The 23,017-nt window shown below is 42.0% G+C and overlaps 1 protein-coding gene across 4 annotated transcripts in view; it reads right to left on the bottom strand.

The window, feature by feature from the left end:
* Positions 1–1,410: 1,410 nt before the first annotated feature.
* Positions 1,411–23,017, bottom strand: part of LOC101482755 (regulator of G-protein signaling 6) — a 46,971-nt gene continuing 25,364 nt past the window's right edge. Inside the window, exons 3-17 of one of the 4 annotated variants that reach the window (XM_004540746.5) lie at positions 21,718–21,817; positions 19,710–19,760; positions 19,517–19,623; positions 18,115–18,166; positions 17,540–17,604; positions 16,305–16,381; positions 15,678–15,759; positions 15,222–15,296; positions 8,337–8,438; positions 8,035–8,207; positions 7,596–7,721; positions 7,182–7,368; positions 6,530–6,619; positions 3,876–3,932; positions 1,411–3,578 (exon numbers count right to left, since the gene is read on the bottom strand). In XM_004540746.5, the coding sequence (XP_004540803.1) occupies positions 3,528–3,578; positions 3,876–3,932; positions 6,530–6,619; positions 7,182–7,368; positions 7,596–7,721; positions 8,035–8,207; positions 8,337–8,438; positions 15,222–15,296; positions 15,678–15,759; positions 16,305–16,381; positions 17,540–17,604; positions 18,115–18,166; positions 19,517–19,623; positions 19,710–19,760; positions 21,718–21,817 (1,395 nt within the window). In that variant the 3' untranslated portion in view covers positions 1,411–3,527. Of the gene's footprint in view, positions 3,579–3,875; positions 3,936–4,097; positions 4,821–6,529; positions 6,620–7,181; positions 7,369–7,595; positions 7,722–8,034; positions 8,208–8,336; positions 8,439–15,221; positions 15,297–15,677; positions 15,760–16,304; positions 16,382–17,539; positions 17,605–18,114; positions 18,167–19,516; positions 19,624–19,709; positions 19,761–21,717; positions 21,818–23,017 lie in introns of those variants that run through there. The other 3 variants (XM_004540745.5, XM_004540748.5, XM_076877896.1) reach the window with 3 other exon arrangements.

The following is a 23,017-nucleotide window of genomic DNA, read 5'->3' on the forward strand; positions in this document are numbered from 1 at the left end:
ACAATGGATCGCTATCAGTCATTGATTTTTAGTCATGAATAATTTTCAGTTGTTGCTGATCCTCCATATACTTTCTGCACTGAATGTTATCTATCCAGATGTAGTATTTAGTGCTCTGTTTTGCCAGTTTTTCTAGCATAACGAACATGATCACAGTATTTAGATTAACAGGCTCTGGGATGTAGTCGGTTTATCAGGTGGGCCTCTAGAATGGTTTACCTCCTAACTTTCTGGCAAAACATTCAATGTTTTTGCAAACCAGTCTCCAAGAGCCTGCTGTGTGGGGTACCACAGGGCTCAGTCTTGGGACCTATTCTCTTATTTTGCCCCTAGGCCAAATAATCAGGCAATTTTCTGATGTGTAATAAACTGTTTTAGTAGTATTAACCAGAGTCTGTCTGAAAACTACTTGTAGGTGAACTCTGATAAAAAAGAAAAAAGAAACCCTATTTATTCCCCGAGAGAACCAAATAACTGAAATCAAGCAATACCTTGGTCTATTGCCCTCTTCTGTCGAACCAAACCTCAGAAACCTTGGCATCATTTGTGGATTAATCAGAAACTGTTTTTTTTCCCACATGAGAAATGTTTCTAAGCTTTGAACTCTGGTGTCAAAAGCGGATTTAGAGATGATTATTCATTCCTCTTTTCGTCTTGTCTTGATTATAGTAGCAGCCTTTTTTATGTGTTTGAATAAGAAGGATCTTGACCGTCTCCAGTTGGTACAGAATGCTGCTGCTACACGAAAGAAACAGCACTCCAGTTTTAATCTCTTTACGTTGGCTACCGGTATATCTTAGAATTCATTATAAAATTGTAGCCCTGTGTGACCTTCTAGAACCTACACGTCTGAGATCTTCCAGTCAACAGCTGTTAATGGCCCCATGAACTAATTTTAGGACCAGAGGGGATAAATAAAGTTTATTATTATTTTTATTATTACACAACACCACTTAAACTAACTGTTATGCTTAAAAAATGCCAATGCAGTGTCTCTTTAAAAGCCTGTTTCAGATTCCTTTAGCTAGTAATTCAATTCAGTGATGTCAAGATGATGAATCGATGTTATAATATTAGGTCCATATTTCCATTTTGGACCTAATGGTTTGTTTTTTTTCTTCATGATTTTGTTTCCTTACACCCCTACAGTGCATTGGGGAGTGCGTATAAAAACAATCCCTAAACAGTTAATGTAACACTTTTGTTACACCTTTTAAAATCTGCACTTCAACCTCATCTTGACTGTTTGACTTAAAAATCCACGCTGGTGTATATAAAGGCAAAACTACAACAAACGTATGGCTCGTTTTGACTCCACATATCTACGGCATGAAAACTGCTTCTCTAAATCTCTGCCAGAATCTTTTATGCTTTATGGCTCAAGGCAGTAAAAACACCCAGACAGCAGCACAAAGCAGACAGGTCCATAGTATTTATTATTTGGTACCCATGAATAGACAGCAGGTGCTTGAGTGTTTCAGAGTGCCAGTAGTTATCTTGCTGATTGCGAAACTAAAAGCACAAAATGCCCTGAATATGTTACATGCATAGTAATGTGCCCATATCATAATAAAGTGTGCTTTTGGTTAATGAAATTTAGCCAATTTACATTTACAATGCACTCGATACATAGTGTCATTGTGTCTTGTGCTGAGGATAACATTTGGTACATCGACTCGAGTTAAGCATATCTCTCTACCTTATACTCAACGAGGTTACTGGTTTATGTTAACAATAATTACTAATATGACCTGTACAGTGCATTGCAACGACTCTAATACAAAAGAATAGATGATTGACTCATTCAGCAGCGTAGTTTATCTCTATAGCAGTCACTGGCCTCATGGGGGAGCTGTGAGACCATAATCTCCTCAGTCCAAGCACTTTCTGTATGTAGAAGGAGTCTGAAGCCACAGTGGAGCAGAGAGGCCTTTTATCTTCGGTGTGCGTCGTCTATCGAGGGTCAAATATTGTTCCCAGTTGCAGTTCGGGGCTTAGATGTTGATTCGCTGAGGAGTGTTGCTCCGGTGCAGGGCTGGTCCCTGTCTGTGTGCCCTCTTTGGAGAATCCAACCATCCTTCCCTAAATTAGCACTCCATAATAGTCCAGCATGCAAATATTTCTTTTTTTCCCCCCATAGTCATTAAAACACGACAGATAATTCGTGGAGACAACAAAAAAAATGTTTGTTTTTTAAATGATCAGGTAACATTTTGTGATTAAAAAATATTCATGCAGTTTTAAAAAAGCAATAAGTGATCCTATATTGAGTAGCAGGCCTTGTAACGTCTCCAAGACGGGAGATCAACTTGTTCTGATATCATGATATGAAGACAGCACAGTTCAGTCTTTTAACACTCTGGTTTCTGGTCCTGTGGTTCAGCCACCACTAGATGGACCCATGGCACTGGATACTTTAAATACTACAGCAGAAGCCTAAAAAAAACCGGAGATGCTATTTGGCCTGTGACTGTGTACGTATGGCTGTGACTAAACGGCGCTGCACACCACAACTGTTTGCACAGCCACGTTTTTGAACCTCTCAAAGCAAATGAATAATTTGCCAGCCAGAAGAAATTAATCATCGCCACGCGTCTCATTACAGAGCAGTGTTGTAGAAATGAAACATTAATTCTCAACACAGACGTTTGGATGAAGCACGCCACGGTGCAGTGTGAATGCTACATTAAGCCCTTATGTCAAATTTTGGAATGTAATGAAGCATGAAAAGTTATACCTCTAAAAATCCATTTTGTAGATGCCTCTCAGCGTGGAGAATACAGGCTTTGTACTGCGCCTTTTCACAGTGCTAAAGCTGTGCTCGCTGTTTAACTGACACGTGCTTCGCTTAGGACACAAATATAATAGAAAGATATAAAAAGAGGTTGGATATTTCTAAAAACAAAACAATCAAAAAAAACTGGACAGGCTTTATTTATTGCTGGCTGCTTTGTGAGTACAGAGGCAAATGTCAAACAGATTTGTGTCTGTGCTGATGTGCCTCTTAGACTTTGTATTTATGTCCGAGTTAGGATTGGCTGCAGCTATTTTTGGATCCCGAAATCATAAGACGATAGTCATCACTGCAAACGTTGTGGCGAGTTACACGCAGTCCTATCAAAGAATATTTAGCAGATGTTCTTTTCGTTTCTAATAACGCTTAATATAAAACAACCTGAAAACAATAAACTGATCAGCTTCATCGAGACTCACAACCAGTTTGCCGCCTAAGTGATGAAGAGCCCTGCACTGCATTTGCTTGTACTGTACGCTGCATGCCGTGCTGTGTGTTGGCTGAGGTTCCCCTTGTCGACATTGTCTCATCATCAGTGTTTCAATTTGGGGTGTTCACCCCAGCAAGCCCAGTGCTGCAATACCAATATGGCAGCAGTCCTCGGAGCAGTGTCTGAGAGCCTCCACAGCAGCCCTGTCCAGCCCAGCTCCACTGTCTGTGCCCGTGCCCCGGCCCCTGTGCGGCAGCCACCCACCCGACAGGGTCTGGCTGTGCCCCTGCAGCACAGGCTGTGTCAGGATGACTGCATCAGGCCTGTCAGGCGTTTTCCCGTCAATGACTTGCCCTGGAAAGTAGATTAAAACGAAAACTCGTTACCAGTCTGAGGTTCCGACAGCAAAAGTAACACAAAGAATCTCTACCAGCAATGTGGTTTGATCAAAAAGTGTTAGGTTGTGACCATTCAAAGTGACTAGGGTGTTAACTTATTGACACACACACACACACACACACACGTCCTATTAAAGGTCTAAAAAAAATTCACAACAGAGTGTAACATGGTTATAACTGCAAACAAGCCACTGATAGTGAGCCAGCCAGTGTGGTTTGTGATATGAACAGCCCCCAGCTCCACATGACTTACCACACTGCGGGTGAACTTCTCCAAGGAGGTGCGGCGGCCCTGTTCAGTGTCTGCTGGCTGCTGTTTTGGAGGGGGGGAAGCAGGGTGAGTGTTTGGGTCAGGTATGGGTGTTGACGAGGGAGTTGGGAGTGATGTTGTTAGTGAGGGAAAAAAGGGGGGCCAAGCATTGCAAAATAAAATAAAAAATAAAAAATGAGGGCCAACGGAGAGTGCAAGGGGTTGCATTTATTATTTTTAGGGAATGAAGTGGAATCAGTGACAGGCCAGCACAAGGAGCAGTGTCCAAAGGGGGAAAGGGCAGAAAGGCTAGCATGAACAGAGAAGCTGTGATTTGCTGAAAAGCTCTGCATTACAGTTAAACAGCTAAATGAGTGCTGCTACATGAGATTTAAAGGTTACACTGAAGGAGACAGACAAAAGTAGCATAGAATTTTTATATAACACGGTAATACTTGTGCTCTGTAAGTTTCTTTTTCAGGCTGGCTGTTGTTCCTCTTTTACACAGCGGTTTGTCTGTGTTTGGCATATGATCTCATGTTTTTTTCAAGACTGTTCCGTTGACATTTTAAATAATTTAGCAGTTTCCTTGCACCTGCATTTTGGGCACAGTGGTTGTGCCTTTTTGGGGCTCTGCTTGTAGCCTTACGGTGCTTTGAAGACCTTATTAAGAGCTGTGAAATGCTGCTACGTGACATTAAATGACCCACTTTATTTCAATGTGATCCAAATACTTCAGTAAGTCCCAAACCTTGAGTTGCTTGTTTGAATATGTTTGTTTCCCATGCATATATTCTTCTTCTTCTTTTTTTAAAACAGTCTGAATCTTTTGCAATTTTTTTGTTACTGCAAAACAATAAAAAAAAAGAAAATGCATATTTCCTTTTGTTTTTCTCCTAGTGCTTTTGGAAGGGAGCTGCATACTGGACTAGTATACGTGTGCATGTGCTAGCAAGATAGCAGAAAGGACAGCATTTACATTGAGGAAGTATTTAAATTTTTTTGTCATTTTATGGGTGAAAAGGACAAGAAGAACATTATAATGTAAATTCTGCCTGATTATAAGTTTTTCAGAGGTTTTGTGTGGAAGCATAAAAGAACCCTATCAAGTAACATTTTTAATAGAAACTACAGTAACAAAACATCACGTTTAAAAGTGCAATATCACCCAACACTACTGACTAGTGGTGGAAGAAGATCATTACATCCAACAATACCACAAAGACTTCGTTACCTAAAGTCATGTGAAAAAACGAAGTACACCCTCAATTCTAAAGTTTTACATATGAGGGCATAATAAAAATTATCAGCTGGTCCTTGACAGGTTGTAAAATGATTAAATATACACCAGACGAACAGTTACACATGAAATATTACACTGTGTCATTATTTCATTTACAAAAATGAACATTTGTCTCCAGAATACTCTGATATACGAAGGAGTTTATGGTCGACTCGAAGTCTTGTTGCTGCAGAACAAGCTTACATCATCCCTCCACCACCGTGCCTGACAGTTGGTATGAGCTGTTTGTGCTGATGTGGTGTGTTTGGCTTGGCCAAGCACGGTGCTGAGCGTTAGGGGCATAAATCTCCACTTCGGCCTTTTCTGTAAAAAGGAAATTGTTCCGGACGTTTTGCAATTTGTTCAGATGCAACTTTGCAAACTTATGCCACGCTGCCATGATCTTTTTAAAGAGAATAGGCTTTCTCCTGGCAAATCTTTGAAACAAGCCGTACTTGTTCAGTCTCATTCTGATTGTATGCCATGAACCTGAACATTTAGATATGAGCATGTTTTTTGTTTCTTTGTTTTTTGAGATTTCTCAGAGCATTGCAAATGTGAATCTACTCCTGGGAAGATTCCCAGCTGTCACGAATGCTTTCATCGTGTGAATAATCTTCCTCGCTGTATTATGATGAAGGAAATGACCTTACAGCCCTTCCCAGATTGATGAATTGTTTCTCTAAGGTCGCTGTTCATGCCTTTCTTCCTTGGCATTGCGTTAATACATTCTTTAACATCCCAGACCTGGAAACTGACAAAACACTTGCAGATTGGTGAGTTAGTCGAGTATATTTGATTGGCAGGACCTGGCTGCTACTTACCCTCTAAATTCCGATGGAAGCAGAAAGCGTTCGCTTAGTTTTTCACTCACTGCTTCAACATTTTGGCTTAATTTTGTTAAAAAAATAATGGCACAGTGTAATATTTCATGTGTTGTTAATTATCTGAAGTTGTATTGTCTAATTCTAAAACCTGGTAAAGGCCAGATGACATTTTTATTATATTTCAAACCTTGACAGTGTAGTGTATCAATATACAGATATAATACCAATAAGGACCAATGATTTGTAGTTAGCACTAATGTTGCATAACATGACATTGTATCATTATTTAAAGATGATTGTGTGTTTTTATTAATATAAAATGAAGCAGAAAACCTGAAATGTAAACGTAGTAATTTACATTCCATTTACCTTGCAGCATATAGTATAGATAAAATATCTACTTTTTGATTGATATACATAAAGTGATTATAAACCTGGCATGTTTATTAAATGATAGAATAAAATCAAACCAATATGAGGAACGCAAAAAGAGTGATTGCATCATGTTAAATGTGGAGCCGAAATCATGGTCAGCGAGTGCAGCTCACCTTCTTTCTGGCCAACAGGAGGTCTTGGTAGATGTTGGATCGCAAAAAGCGTGCATAGCTGTCACTTTTCATTAACTTGAATATGTGCTCCTGCAAGATAAAGAAGGCCACATAAGCGCGCGTTGGTCTGTGAGTGATAAAGGAGAAAGTGTGGTAAAGAAAATAAAATAAAATAAAGAGAGGCCTGATTATGGTAATGCAATGCATGCAAGAGGTGATGCAAACCGAGAGTACTGACATGAGCAACAAAGTCCTGCAAGACAGAGCTGAGTAATGTCCTGCCAGTGAGAGGCGTTGCACGTCACACATCACCGACGCACTTTGAATGCAGAGGAATCTACTGTGAACCGACTCAACCACCTATTCATGGAATTAGTCGGCTCATTAGCTCCCCACACAAACACACTCTGTCATTCCTCCCTTCTCCTCTTTCTTTTTATTCATCCTTGCCCTCATTCATTCCGTTGTGTAACATGAGTATGGAGAGTTTAGCCAATTAGAGGGAAAGCAAACGAGTTTGTGCGTTGTCACTGGGGATGCAGTGTAAAGTAAATTTGAGGTGAACTCAAAATAGATCTGGGCAAAGAAGAGCGCCAAGATAAATCAAAAGTGAGCACGTAAAGCCACGTGAGTCCATCTGTCCCCCCCCCACCTGAGCGTCCTCGTAGCTGTATCGTCCGGGGTCTTTGAGGTTCTGGCTGGTGCGCTCGTAGCTGTGAGAGTCCAAGTTGATGGAGCTTGGAGCTCCTTCAGCCAGAAACTCCTGCCAGATCTCCTGCGCCCTGGAGGGAACTTCATGGAGTGGCCGTCGCTTAAAATCCTGCACTGCTAACCAGAACCTACAACAGTGCCATACACAGTCAATAACAACTTCCAGAAAATGTGTTTACAGTGTCAATTTTACATTTTTTATGACTTCTTTCACTCTTATCACACATGCCTTGTTTTCTTTAGCCACTAAAAAGCATAGCTCTGCATTTTATAGCAGCAGCATCATGCTACTGCAACATACCAGACTGCAAAAAAACATAAACCTTTACAGAAGTCAAATAATAGAGATTCTTACCGCAGGTTTTCTGAGCTGAATTCTGATTCCAGGAACTTTAGGAACTGGTCTCGACCTGCTGGGTCCTTTAGCGCCTCCTCCAGGGAGAAGCCCCATTTCTTCACACGCTGCTGGGTGGGTTCGCGACTGCTCACATTGAAACACATCCGAAAAAAACAGAATAAGATGGGATAGAATAGAATAGAAGGTCTGGTCACTTGGCCTACAGAGAGTCACGACCAGCAAGTCAGGACAGAGTGAACCTTTGGGAATGCCAGTGTTAGTGTTCATGTGAGATGAGATCCAAACAGACAGATCCCAGCTAATTCAGGATAGCAACAGTTCATTAGCACTGAGACCTCTACACTCCACCTGACCTTAGTGTGGGTTTAAAGCATCATTAGTTCCTGGCACACTCTCAGGTCACATCCCAACATGCTTTCCCCGTTTCAAGCCTCACCTTGCCTCCAAGTCCCAGAAGGTAGTGTCGTCACTGATCCATGGGTTCGAAGGCTCTACGGCTGACACAAAGGGGTCATATTCCATGAACTGCTCGGTGTAGGTCATGAGACTGTCGGCCACTTTGGAAACTTTCATACAGTGTCTCTCCAGCTGGATGTTCAAGAAGGTAATCTGTGGGAGAGGGAGGAGGAGTAATGAGGAGGTTAAATAAGGGAACGGCTCATCGGTCTACGTCCCCAACCGCGGCTATGTTATGATGGATGAGTGAGGCAGGCTGACGGTAACAACGCCCTGGCTCACCTCCTTCTGAACATCGTCTTTGGTGGTCTTCCTGGTCGGCTGGGAGCCGATGTGGACAGGACTCGGTTGGCTCTGGCCATCATCTGGTACTCCATAGACCGACTAGAGCGGGCGAGTGGAGACACACGTGGGACACGGTTTCAATTTGTTACCGCTGCCATGTTGTTAACCCCATTTTGATGTATGTCTGGTGATTGTTTTGGGAGCAGGACTCAGTATTGTGTCAGGGAATAAGGGATCTAAAGTGTCGAAGAGGACATTTTCACAGCTGCACACAAAGACCACTTAGTAAGCTTTGAAACAAAACCGAAAAGGAAATATTTTTAGATTAATTTTAATAGAAATAATAAAAATGCCATTAATTTTTTATTAGAAGTTTTTTTATTAGGAGACCGATGCTGATAACGATATGTGTTGAATTAAAAATCTGATCAGCCGATAGGTTTTTGTTTGTTTTTTTGAACACACAAAAGATGATACTCCAAGCAACTGATTCTCATGTTTATAATATTCCAAACAAGCAAAATATATATATATATATATTAGGGGTGCAACGATACTCGTATCGATATTGAACCGTTCGATACAGTGCTTTCGGTTCGGTACGCATATGTATCGAACAATACAACATTTGTAATTTATTTTATCACCTTTCCTTCTGACGATGCTGTCTGTGTTGAGCGCTCAGTGAATCTGTGTTCGACTACTCCGCCTAGGCTGCACTGTCGAGCGCAGATCCACTGAGCGTTCAACACAGACAGCATCGTCAGAAGGAAGAGCGCAGGGCAAGCTAGCAAGACAGAAGTTAAGCTCTCCTTGCAACATGGCAAATTAAACCTCCCCCACCCTCATTCAGATCTGGCGTTTGGAATTATTTTGGTTTTCATGTGATGTAGCGAGAGGGGTCACCCGTCACTATGGCAACATAAACAAAACATAACTGTACAAACAGAACCCAGAACAGCCCTGACCCGCTACATTATGCTGCTGAGAATATAGCCCAGGAGAAGCGTATAGTATTGCTTTTATTTTGGAAAGAGCCATTTCTCTGTAATAAACTCTCTTTTCCAAAGATGAGTGATTCCTCAATCAGATACATGACCCTGAAGGTAAGCGTGTCATGGACTAAAGTAAAACAGTATGTTGGATGTGCCACGCAATGCTCAATTACATGGGTGGGAACTAGTGTGTTAGCCAGTTAGCTCATTAACGGAGATTTGCCGTGTTGTGGCGTTAACGTCATTTCAACGAGATTAACGCTGACAGCACTAGTGGGAACACAAGAATATGACTGCACATTTACTCCGACATCATCCTAGTGCAAAGACAAGTGGAAGCAGACAAAAACAACAAGCATGCATGCTACAAACTTTACCCGAGTCATTTAGACAGCCGTTAGCACATGATTCTCAAACAAGGAGGAGACGGAGGTGTCGTTTGGTCTTGCTTCCCGTGAGCTAGCCAGGGAGCACAGCTGTTTATTGACATCTACAGAAGAACACTGCCGCTAGCTAACTGTTCAGCACAGCAACCGCACAGCAGCAGCAGCAACAACAACAACAACAACAACACACAGGGCGCCCTCTGACCCCGGAAGGACACACCGTCCGGCGAAAGGGGTCACCCGTCACTATGGCAACATAAACAAAACATAACTGTACAAACAGAACCCAGAACAGCCCTGACCCGCTACAATATCCTGCTGAGAATATAGCCCAGGAGAAGCGTATAGTATAGCTTTTATTTTGGAAAGAGCCATTTCTCTGTAATAAACTCTCTTTTCCAAAGATGAGTGATTCCTCAATCAGATACATGACCCTGAAGGTAAGCGTGTCATGGACTAAAGTAAAACAGTATGTTGGATGTGCCACGCAATGCTCAATTACATGGGTGGGAACTAGTGTGTTAGCCAGTTAGCTCATTAACGGAGATTTGCTGTGTTGTGGCGTTAACGTCATTTCAACGAGATTAACGCTGACAGCACTAGTGGGAACACAAGAATATGACTGCACATTTACTCCGACATCATCCTAGTGCAAAGACAAGTGGAAGCAGACAAAAACAACAAGCATGCATGCTACAAACTTTACCCGAGTCATTTAGACAGCCGTTAGCACATGATTCTCAAACAAGGAGGAGACGGAGGTGTCGTTTGGTCTTGCTTCCCGTGAGCTAGCCAGGGAGCACAGCTGTTTATTGACATCTACAGAAGAACACTGCCGCTAGCTAACTGTTCAGCACAGCAACCGCACAGCAGCAGCAACAACAACAACAACAACACCACACAGGGCGCCCTCTGACCCCGGAAGGACACACCGTCCGGCGAAAGGGGTCACCCGTCACTATGGCAACATAAACAAAACATAACTGTACAAACAGAACCCAGAACAGCCCTGACCCGCTACATTATGCTGCTGAGAATATAGCCCAGGAGAAGCGTATAGTATTGCTTTTATTTTGGAAAGAGCCATTTCTCTGTAATAAACTCTCTTTTCCAAAGATGAGTGATTCCTCAATCAGATACATGACCCTGAAGGTAAGCGTGTCATGGACTAAAGTAAAACAGTATGTTGGATGTGCCACGTAATCCTCAATTACATGGGTGGGAACTAGTGTGTTAGCCAGTTAGCTCATTAACGGAGATTTGCCGTGTTGTGGCGTTAACGTCATTTCAACGACATTAACGCTGACAGCACTAGTGGGAACACAAGAATATGACTGCACATTTACTCCGACATCATCCTAGTGCAAAGACAAGTGGAAGCAGACAAAAACAACAAGCATGCATGCTACAAACTTTACCCGAGTCATTTAGACAGCCGTTAGCACATGATTCTCAAACAAGGAGGAGACGGAGGTGTCGTTTGGTCTTGCTTCCCGTGAGCTAGCCAGGGAGCACAGCTGTTTATTGACATCTACAGAAGAACACTGCCGCTAGCTAACTGTTCAGCACAGCAACCGCACAGCAGCAGCAACAACAACAACAACACCACACAGGGCGCCCTCTGACCCGGGAAGGACACACCGTCCGGCGAAAGGGGTCACCCGTCACTATGGCAACATAAACAAAACATAACTGTACAAACAGAACCCAGAACAGCCCTGACCCGCTACATTATGCTGCTGAGAATATAGCCCAGGAGAAGCGTATAGTATTGCTTTTATTTTGGAAAGAGCCATTTCTCTGTAATAAACTCTCTTTTCCAAAGATGAGTGATTCCTCAATCAGATACATGACCCTGAAGGTAAGCGTGTCATGGACTAAAGTAAAACAGTATGTTGGATGTGCCACGCAATGCTCAATTACATGGGTGGGAACTAGTGTGTTAGCCAGTTAGCTCATTAACGGAGATTTGCCGTGTTGTGGCGTTAACGTCATTTCAACGACATTAACGCTGACAGCACTAGTGGGAACACAAGAATATGACTGCACATTTACTCCGACATCATCCTAGTGCAAAGACAAGTGGAAGCAGACAAAAACAACAAGCATGCATGCTACAAACTTTACCCGAGTCATTTAGACAGCCGTTAGCACATGATTCTCAAACAAGGAGGAGACGGAGGTGTCGTTTGGTCTTGCTTCCCGTGAGCTAGCCAGGGAGCACAGCTGTTTATTGACATCTACAGAAGAACACTGCCGCTAGCTAACTGTTCAGCACAGCAACCGCACAGCAGCAGCAGCAACAACAACAACACACAGGGCGCCCTCTGACCCCGGAAGGACACACCGTCCGGCGAAAGGGGTCACCCGTCACTATGGCAACATAAACAAAACATAACTGTACAAACAGAACCCAGAACAGCCCTGACCCGCTACATTATGCTGCTGAGAATAGCCCAGGAGAAGCGTATAGTATTGCTTTTATTTTGGAAAGAGCCATTTCTCTGTAATAAACTCTCTTTTCCAAAGATGAGTGATTCCTCAATCAGATACATGACCCTGAAGGTAAGCGTGTCATGGACTAAAGTAAAACAGTATGTTGGATGTGCCACGCAATGCTCAATTACATGGGTGGGAACTAGTGTGTTAGCCAGTTAGCTCATTAACGGAGATTTGCCGTGTTGTGGCGTTAACGTCATTTCAACGAGATTAACGCTGACAGCACTAGTGGGAACACAAGAATATGACTGCACATTTACTCCGACATCATCCTAGTGCAAAGACAAGTGGAAGCAGACAAAAACAACAAGCATGCATGCTACAAACTTTACCCGAGTCATTTAGACAGCCGTTAGCACATGATTCTCAAACAAGGAGGAGACGGAGGTGTCGTTTGGTCTTGCTTCCCGTGAGCTAGCCAGGGAGCACAGCTGTTTATTGACATCTACAGAAGAACACTGCCGCTAGCTAACTGTTCAGCACAGCAACCGCACAGCAGCAGCAACAACAACAACAACAACAACAACAACAACACACAGGGCGCCCTCTGACCCCGGAAGGACACACCGTCCGGCGAAAGGGGTCACCCGTCACTATGGCAACATAAACAAAACATAACTGTACAAACAGAACCCAGAACAGCCCTGACCCGCTACAATATCCTGCTGAGAATATAGCCCAGGAGAAGCGGATAGTATAGCTTTTATTTTGGAAAGAGACATTTCTCTGTAATAAACTCTCTTTTCCAAAGATGAGTGATTCCTCAATCAGATACAGGGCTCGCAAAATTGCTAGCCCGACATCCCGGAGCTAGCGATTTTTCCAGTCGGGCTACCAAAATCTATCTCTTCCCTGCCCGTGGGGCTATTGTAGGAAGGAAAAATATATGTCAATGCTTTTGCATTCTTTCAGAAATGTAGCTGGGTAATTATGTCATTGGGTGAGCCACTGTCAATATGTGACATAAATAATTTCCCCCAGGGATCAATAAAGTATTCTGATTCTGATTCTGATATTGAAGTCGCCTTTGAATTTGCGCTTGTTTTTTGCTTTCACTTTGCAATCGCATGAACTGTGTATAGAGAGCGACAGCACTGATTGGTGAGTGATGATAATTTGTGCACCAATTCCTCTGACATCGTCTTATCAATCGTTAGCTTACTATGCAAACATGACAAGTGAAATCTCCCGCAGCTTAAACATGTGAGAGGTTGATCGCGCAGAGAATCGCTGAGCGTTATGTGAGTGCGCGTGTAAAAGCAGCAGGATATATATTTTAGTTCTGCTGACAGGTCAGGGTAAAGAAGTGACAGCCAAAGAAAAGCTTACCACAAAACGGAAAAGTTATGACAAATCAGACTATGAGGCAAAAAGAAAGTGCAGCTTTATGGTTTCATGGACAAAAGAATTTCTGTGGCTGCAATATGACGAGCTATATAACCGGGGCTGCACATAAGTGGTCCGCAGGTGCGCATTCGCTGTCAAAAAAAACAAAACAAAAACGCGCAACGTGTGTTTGCATACATAAGATTTTCTGGAGGAGGACAGACTCTTAAAGTTTAGAACTCTTAAAGATGTCGAAGAAGCTCCTTTAACCAATTACTTTGGTGTTCCTCCACCTCCAAAGAAATGTCAGAAGGAGTCCGAACCACAAAAGAAGAGCATATTCTCGGAAAAGTGGTTGCAGGAGGTGAGCTGGCTTCAAACAAATAATGAACGCACAGAGATGTGGTGTGGAATGTGCCGTGAAAATCCCACTCTAGCAGACAAAAACAGTGCTTTTTATATGGACGCAAACGCGCGTTGCAACTTCTTATCTGGTGCGTCTTTTATTTTGACAGCGAATGCGCACATGCGGACCACTTATGTGCACCCGTGTAAATAACATAATGTTCTGCCGGGTGTGTTGTTGGTTTTCTCTCGATTTCTGAGTCGACAAGCGCCTTTGTTACTGGGACCAGTCATTTTAAGAAAGCCCCCCATTAGAAGCCATGAGAAATGCAAGAAATGCATTATTGCTCAGTCTGCAATATCTTTCCCAGAACAAACACCAATTGTAAATAACATACTAAAAATAAACCTGAAAAATCTGTTTAGAACAGCTACTATGTTGCAAAGAGTGAACTACCACTGGCAAAATTTAGCAGTCTTTGCAAACTTCAAAAAGCAAACGGCCTCGATCTTGGTTCCACTTGTCTCTTACCCGTGACTTCAGTGGAAATTTCAAATTCAGGATCTGACACAGACTGATTCATGTCCTACACAGTTCTTACAAGTTCATAGAAATTTCTGTTCAATTAGAACCAAGTATTTGAGTTGATGATTGTAATTTTTATACAATGTTGTAATTTGTTTTTCAACAATTTTTTGATTAATGTTTTGTTTCCTTTACAATATTATACTTTAATGTATAATATTGTAAAGGAAACAAAACATCAATCAAAAAATTGCTCTCTTTTTTATTCGGGCTACTTACATTTATTTTGGGCTACCAAAAACTGAAGAGTCCCTGCCCGAAGGGCTACCAGGGATTTTGAAATTTTGCGAGCCCTGAGATATATTTATTTTTTTAATTACTTTTGTTTCAGCAACATTAAATTTAAAAACTGTACTTTTGAGTTAAAATATATATTTATAATTTTAATAAATGACAAATTAAAAAGGCATGAACATTTATTTGTATCGAAAAAATATCGAACCGTGACACCAAAGTATCGAACCGAACCGTGAATCTTGTGTATCGTTGCACCCCTAATATATATATATATATATATATATATATATATATATATATATATATATATATATATATATATATATATATATATATATAATATATATAATATATATATATTATATATATATATATTATATATATATATATAATATATATATATATATATTATATATATATATATATATATGACTAAGCAGCAGAGTTATTAAAAAACATTACATTTAAAAATGAACGTGGTTGGTGGCAGCTTGTCTCTTCCTCTCACCTTTTTTACCCTGTGTGGGTTCTTCTCTCTCCGGCACTTGCGGATGTCCATCTCTGTGGTGTTGACACAGCCTGGCTGTGGGAGGCAGCAGCAGACAAAGCATGTTTCTGGGTCAGATAAGACTGTTTCTCCATCATGTATTGTCTACACTTGTGCTGCTCACACAATACGGTGCTGGTGCTCTATTGAGCAACGCCACACTCACAAAAGACTCTTATGCAAATTGACTGGCACCAAATCTGATTGTGCTACCAACAACACAACACGGCTATCTGCTGGACAGTATGTGGAGCTAAATCTGCTCTTTTCAGTGTTTAAATGCTAAAACTGTCTACCTACAAAACATCCCTTCTTTTCTGTTCTTTTGTTGAGTTCATTTCCATTTTTTAGTTGAACCATGTGACTCTCTTTTTCCTTTCTGCACTTTTTCTTTTCCTTATTTTGGCTGTTACTCACCACTGGCCGATGAACGTCCCAAAATGCCCTCTCCTGGCTGTCAAGGATCTTCCTCTCCGCCTTGTCCTTCTTCCTGTCAATCCTGAGAGCAGAGGATACAGGTCTTTAAAATAAAACGCTCACGGCTCTGAAATATTAACCCTCTAAGGTCCATACTTGCTCTCTGCTGCCGGCATACGTTAAAAAAACAGACAGGCCAGACAAAAGAGCAAAGAAACTCAGGAGTGTAGGTCTTAACCTGTCTGCTCAGTTCACCAAGAGAGGCCTGGTGGGACCTAGCTCTTACATAACTGACATTTACCAGCTGGCATTTGCTTGTTGTCGTTACTCTCCAGACATAAGAAGACTTTTTTTTATATCCTCACGTTTACAGCCACAGAGCAGCAACAACTAAATGATGCCAAGACTTTGATTTTCTATTTTAAAAGACAAGAAAGGACAGCTACTGTATGCCATTAACTGCAGGACTATCGCTGCACTTGCACATTTCAGCCACCAGGTGTCAGGCTTACAAAGAACACAAACACTGTGCAGGCAGCCAAAGCTCAGCATTCTCTAAACCTGATTGTATCAACATCTGTCCTGTCACATTAGTGCTGAAGTTAGAAAATTAACTGATATACTCACTTGACTTGAGCCTCAGCTTGCATGAAGATAAATTCCCACTTCCTGGCGAAAGCCCTCTGCAGCCTGGCGAGGTTCTCCTGGAGGAGCCAATCAGACACGGTGTAAGAGGAAGACTTAAGGAGTTTATCTTCAAGGGCTTGACTTTGATTTCAAGGCCCTTGGATTTTTCACTCTGATGCCTTCACTTTTATGACAAGATGCCGATACCACATGTAGTGTGAGTTTCACACAGGTATATTGTTTCAGTATACATCATTGATTTCATCTCCAGTAAACTGCAATGATTAAACGCATTCCCCACAGGGATAACTGTGGGAAAGTTAGATGCGCTTTATAATTAGGCACAGTAGATGCTTTCTCAAGACCTGACATACACGGGAATTAACTTGCATCAATAATTTTTAACATTTTATGAAACAAATTTAAGTTGCTTGGTTCTAAAACATAACATTAGAGTTAAGGGTTTACAGTCCTAACCAATCAAGGTATCCTGTGGTAATAAGAGAGGTGATAATGTGCTTTTTGTGGATTGTTTATCTCTCAGGTTTATTTATTACTATAACAATGATCATAAACAGTATTTACCTGTAGAAATTGCATTTTTTGGTGCCTGTGAGTGAACATTGGGTTCCAAAAAGCTATTCAAGCATTAATACAGTATGTGAGCTTGTTACAAAATCAGAGGGGAAAAAAAACTACAGAAGCAGGCATGTTATCAGTGAAAGCAATGAGGCCTGAAGGCATAAAGTGACCTGAATAGGAGTGAAAGGAAGTCCACTGGACAATAGTTGCAGAGTCATTTAGAATATTAAAGTGTAGCGGATTGCTATTGTGTAACAACGAGATCAGCACTGCAGCAATGCCCCTCCTGAGACTGTATCGATCTGCTGATGCAGGTATACCTAAAGATATTTTTATTTACATTTGGGGGCCGGTAAATGACTGCATTGTATTCCTCAAAGTGGTGTTCCTGGAAAAGAAATCTACCTTTCAGAATTTGATGTTGTTGTTCTTCTTTTTTGTTGTTTGTTTGTTTTCCTTTTCTTATCCTCTTGTAAATACATTTTGTTATTTTAAAAGCCCAGAAGAGACTGCTTCAGCACGTTTTTGGTTTTTCAACAAAGTGAAGGAAAACAGGAAATCGAGAGCATCATCATACTATGGTTCATGCACTATGATGGAATTGAATTAGGAGCTTTCTGGCGATCGCTAAACCAAAACGACAGTTTACTTACAGCCTCGTAGTCAGCGAGCTCAAGCCTGGCTTTATTCTGCATCGTGCGCTTGCACAGGTAAATGGCTGCAGGGTGACAAAGACAAAGAGTGAAACATAGAGAGGGGAATAAGCACTGTCATAACTACAATAAAACAACAACAAAAAGAATACTTGCAATGCATGGTGGGATTTCTTTGTTTGCTTTTTTTTTTTTAAACCAAGGCCGCAGCTGTGTGAACTAATGCACATCCTGCCAGAGCAGCCAGGCAGGCCATGTGTTCTCTTTTGAAATACCAAACCTCGAGTAAATGCCATGCAGATAGCCAGAGATGCTGTCAAAGCAGTGGCTGTCCCTTTATTTTGTTAAGCTAATTGTATCCCACAGGATTCTCCCTGGTGGTGTTAGGAGGGAAGGGGGTGGTGGTGGGTGCGGGGGTGGGGTTCCTCGGGGGCCAGATACATTACAGGGAATGGATCAATACTCAGTGAGTGTCAGCCACAGAGCTACAGATGTCAGTTGTGGAGAAAATGAGACAGCTGAAGGCATTAGGGAGATCTCACTGATGGAGAAACAGGGAATAGCGTGTGACTCACCATAGTCTGTGTTCTCGGGTTCCCAACAGTTTGAAGGCCAGAAGTATGGAGACTGATGAAAGCAGGAAGAATAAATAAAAAAAAGATTTTGCTTATTTACACAAATAATCAATTTTTTTTATCATCAAGTAAAAAAACAGCAAATACTTCCACCACCCCTGCCCCTTTTATGGATGAGTACTCTTTGTTTGATTGTGACCTTTGACCTCTGCGCGCTCCAGGTAATGATCTGCAATGGCAATGGTAGCTGCAGTCTCTCTATCTTAAAGTCTACTACAAGTGATATTATGCATTCAAAGTTCATTCTCAAGTCCATTATTAATGGATCATTCACATCTATCATACGCTCTTAATAACAGGGCAAAATTAGAACTTATCATGGACATTTTTCATTCGCACTATTTGTCATAAAAGCAATTAGCTCGGGAGCAAAGGCCCGGCACTGATGAGTGTGCTGGTTTGAATGTAATGAACAGAAAAGTTAACGTGCTCTCATTCAGCGGTGTCATTTGGATTCAGAGAGGAAGAAATTATGACAAATCAAAAGAAAGTCACCACTCTGTGCACAAAACTGTGAATTTGTGACAAACAGCAGAAGGCACATAATCAAATCTGGGTCTTCTCCTGGTGTAGCACATATTTAAAATTTCTTTTTTTTTGTAGACTAGCAATTCAAAATTCCCCCTGACACTATTTCTTGCAATGTAGGCTGGCCAGCGCATTTCAAATCCACTGTGGACTCTTTTCAGAGGTTCCGATGACGCGAGCCTGTTGCATCACGACAACATCAGAGGGAATATTTTTAGCCTCTGCTGAATAAGGAAGCGCGGCATTCGCTGCCCTCGCTGCACAGCCGCAATAATGGCTTTTAATCTTGAACAATAGGTGAAGATAAATGCATCCAGCGGTAGACTGAGGAGGGGCCGAGGGACGGTTGGCAACAGCAAAAAGTGCAGAGCCAGCGTGTAGCCAGCTCAGCGCTTCCCATAGGGGAGCTTGCCTGGCGTAGCCTGCTTGCTGGATTAAGATGCTAATGGCCCAGTCACAGTAATGAGTCATAGCAGAGTCTGTAGCCATCAGACAGATCTGTCAGTGTTCGTGCTGTATAAGAAGAAGAAGGAGCAAAGGAAAAAAAACAAAACAAAACCACCAGACTGACAAGCTGCATTACTGACCCATCGGCCCAGTTCTACAGGCCACCTCCTGCTCTGATGAAGCATCCAGCAGGGGTACACAGTATCGACCTTGGTGGGATGAGTAATAGGCTTAGGAGGGATTGCTCTCATTAGTATCACGCAATAAACACATCCCTCTGATAAACTGCCATCAGCTCATTATTCTATATTTAAAGGCCTTCTAACACATATCAAGGACAGTCCCAAGGTGGATTTTTTTTTCGTACCTGGAAGCGATAAAGGGTTCCGTCATCTTTAAGTGTCAGAACGTGGTCAGAGATGGGGAAGACGTATCCATGGGCAGCGATCAAACTGCCCAGATGGATGGCTTCAGCTGGTGACATGAAAGAAAGCAGACACGTGAAGCTGCCGTCGTCTTCGATTGGAAGCTTTGCTGTGCTTACATGTACTGACATTTACCTGGATCTTCTATGGAGAGGTTTTTCATCAGCCACTGAACAATGTCCGCCCCTGTTATTCACAGAAGGACACGGGTTAGAAGAGGCGTCACAATTCCAGCTCTGCAACAGTTTCAACAAAAGCCGCAATGTGGAAAACACAAATAAGCTTTGTGATTCACGTCCCTTTGAAGCTGTGGGTCAAAGCTGAATAGGTGTGTAAATATAAAGTTAAGTAATCAGGGTGCGGTTCGTTCTCTTTTCGCTCCTGGACGGCTCGTTTTTTGGCCCCGTCTTACACATAGCAGAGGCTGGAGAGAGAAACCGCGAGGCTGTCGGTCCTGGGGGAGCCATGTGAAGGAGTGACTCAGAAACAGCCTCGGGACAGGGAGCAACCCCCTCGTCCGTGAGGGGTGACTCACTTCATACACGGGCACACAGGAGTACAAACGTAAATGAGTACAGTTTGTGGAGACAGAGAGAAAGAAGAGAGGAGCTTTTCTGTGATAGTTACAAGGGCAGCACGGCACCACGGGCAGTTTCCTCAATGGCCAAGGTCTTATTGGCAAAGACATCATCTGCCTCTAACAGTAGTAGCTGCAATTTAAATGAGCCCAAAAGGTCGTGCTTTCTTCACTGACTGCCTCACACACAGATAAACAGCCGCTGAAAAAAACAGATCCATTTAACCTGTATTATCTTACTTAACCAAAAAGGTGACATTTCAGAGTGGCAGGCACACTTTGCTTCCACCCTGACCACAGAAACTCACTCTGACACCTGCCTTCATGTGCAAAACGCAAGAGGAGAGGGCGCGAGTCTGCATTGTGTTCCTGCAAGGGATGTTTGACATTTGTGAATACTGCAATTACAAAAATATCAAATATTTTATGCAACTGTTCTTATATCTTAAATCTATGGTAGCATCTAATGCTCTTCTAAAAAAGCAAAGCCAAAGTCCGCTAAATGAGGCCCAGCATAGGTAAAGTTGGCAAATATACAAGTCTGTGCAAAGTCATCTGGGGGCAATCTTGGAAGATTAGTCGAATTTTTCCAAGTGGATAGGGAGGAGTGCTTTTGCTTGAAATGCCCCAACCCTAATCCCTAAGCCCACCTTTTCCTATGTTCTGTTTTTAGTCACTGATTGTGTTTGAGCTGAACAATCTGAAATCAGTCAACAGCAGCCAAAGTGTGCAGACACAGCTTCCAGTTAGACTGCACTAACAAGCGTTTACTTGTTTTTTTTTTCCCCAGTTGCTGATTTATGATTTTGTATAGATGGGGGGACAATTTAGAGGAAAAGCCAACATAAAGTGTCTTAATAAGATGCTGGTCCACCATGTGCCACCAATAACAGCTTTATCGTACCTTAGGATCGACTCTACGAGCCTCTTTCTTCAGAAAGGATGGTACGGTATTCTTCCCTCATGTTGTGTCACACTAATGGTGGTGATAGAGTACTGACTAAAAGGTTGATCCAAAAATCTCCCAACTCCCCAATATGGTGTCCCATCTGGTATCTGACAAAGTGACTCACACACCAAACCATTGTGCCTTGTGGTGGTGGACATTGTCGTCTGAGTTGGGATGGATAGTTATGTTTGATCATAGAATAAATCACTTGGGACAAGTTTGTGCTGATTAGCAATGGGGATCACACACATACACACACACATTCTCGTTTTAATATCTTAGTGAGGACATCTAATTGACATAATGCTTTCCCTAGCCGCTTACCCTAACTCTAACCATCAAAAATGAGTGCCTAACCCTGACCCTTATCCTAAACCTAACCATAACCAAATTATAACCCTGACACTAAAACCACATTTTGAGTCTCAAAAATGCCTTTAAACTCATGAGGACAGGCACCTTTGTCCTCATAAGTGACTGTTGGTCCCCACAAAGATGTCTAAACAGGTGCGTGCACACACACACACACACACACACACACACACACACACACACACACACACACACACACACACACACACACACACACACACACACCTTTGCACACAAATACTAACCTGATACCACACTTGGGATCTTGGAGAGGAAGCTTTTGACAGTCCGTATGGCTACACCTCCTGCTTTCTCATCTTGGATTCGTGTAACAATGTCTTCAATCTGTGGGGAGGCCAGATGGAGGATTTCAATGAAATAGATTTTCTACAACAGCCAGCATTAACACAAAAAATAGAGTAACACAGTTTGAAAGAAAATATGTTGGCTGCCTTTTGTTCTATTCCCTTCTTTTGTTCTACCAACATGATCTCACACTGCTTCAATAATGTAGGTCTTGGGAGGACAGTCTGTGACCAATAGTGTTCCACTGTGTGTTTTTGTATCAAGGTATGCTTTTACTGCATTGGCAGTGTGTTTGGGCTCATTGTCATACTGCAAAATGAAGCCATTGCCAATTGGACACCAGATGGTACTGCATGGTGGAGTAGCATGCAAGTCTGATGGTATTTTTCTGCATTCATAATTCTATCAATTTTGACAAGATCTACAACATCACGGGCTGAATGCAGTCCCAAACCATGACAGAGCTTCCTGTCTGTTTTACAGATGGCTGTAGATACTCCGTGTCGTACTCTGCACATAGCGACAACCATTTGAACCAAGCATTTAAATTTGCCGCTGATATTCAGTCCAGGCGTTGTCATACCTCAGCCAAATTAGTGAAATTTTGAGTCTGGCTTCTTGGAAGCAAAGAGTAAAGAAAGGAGGCGTGCCTCCAGCACTACTATAATTATAGTACTAGAAGGGACAGTAATCAAAACCAGTCTAAAAGTGGCAGCATGAATAAGTTAAAGCTTCACTTTGCAACTTGAGGGCAACATAACAAGTAGTAGTAGTAAACACATTATTATTGTTATTATCATTATTATTATTTGACAACCAGCCAAACACAAATGCCATCTAATACCTGTTGGAAGGACTGATGCTGGAAAATGACCTGAGGTCAGTCTAATCCAAGTCCACGATCATGAATCATCACATGTGTAGATGTGTAGTTCTTACATTGACATAAACTGGCACCCTGTGACATGTTCCACTCTATAAAGCTCAGTCTTGCAAAACAGGGCAAACCTGGACCAGAGGTTTGGTAGAATTCAAGTATTTATTGAAACATATGCAGGCACGATATTTGAATGGCAATATAAGCACACTGTGATAAAACTTACAGCAGCAACAGCAGCATTATTCAGAGGTTTTGATCAGTTGAAAAAGGATGTCACAGCTATTCCTGGAGGTAGAGATAAACATCACACCTCCGACGCAGCTATACCCCCAAACACATCACATAACAGCCGCCTATAA

The sequence above is a fragment of the Maylandia zebra genome, linkage group LG19, assembly GCF_041146795.1.
Source record: "Maylandia zebra isolate NMK-2024a linkage group LG19, Mzebra_GT3a, whole genome shotgun sequence".
Taxonomy (NCBI): Eukaryota; Metazoa; Chordata; class Actinopteri; order Cichliformes; family Cichlidae; genus Maylandia; species Maylandia zebra.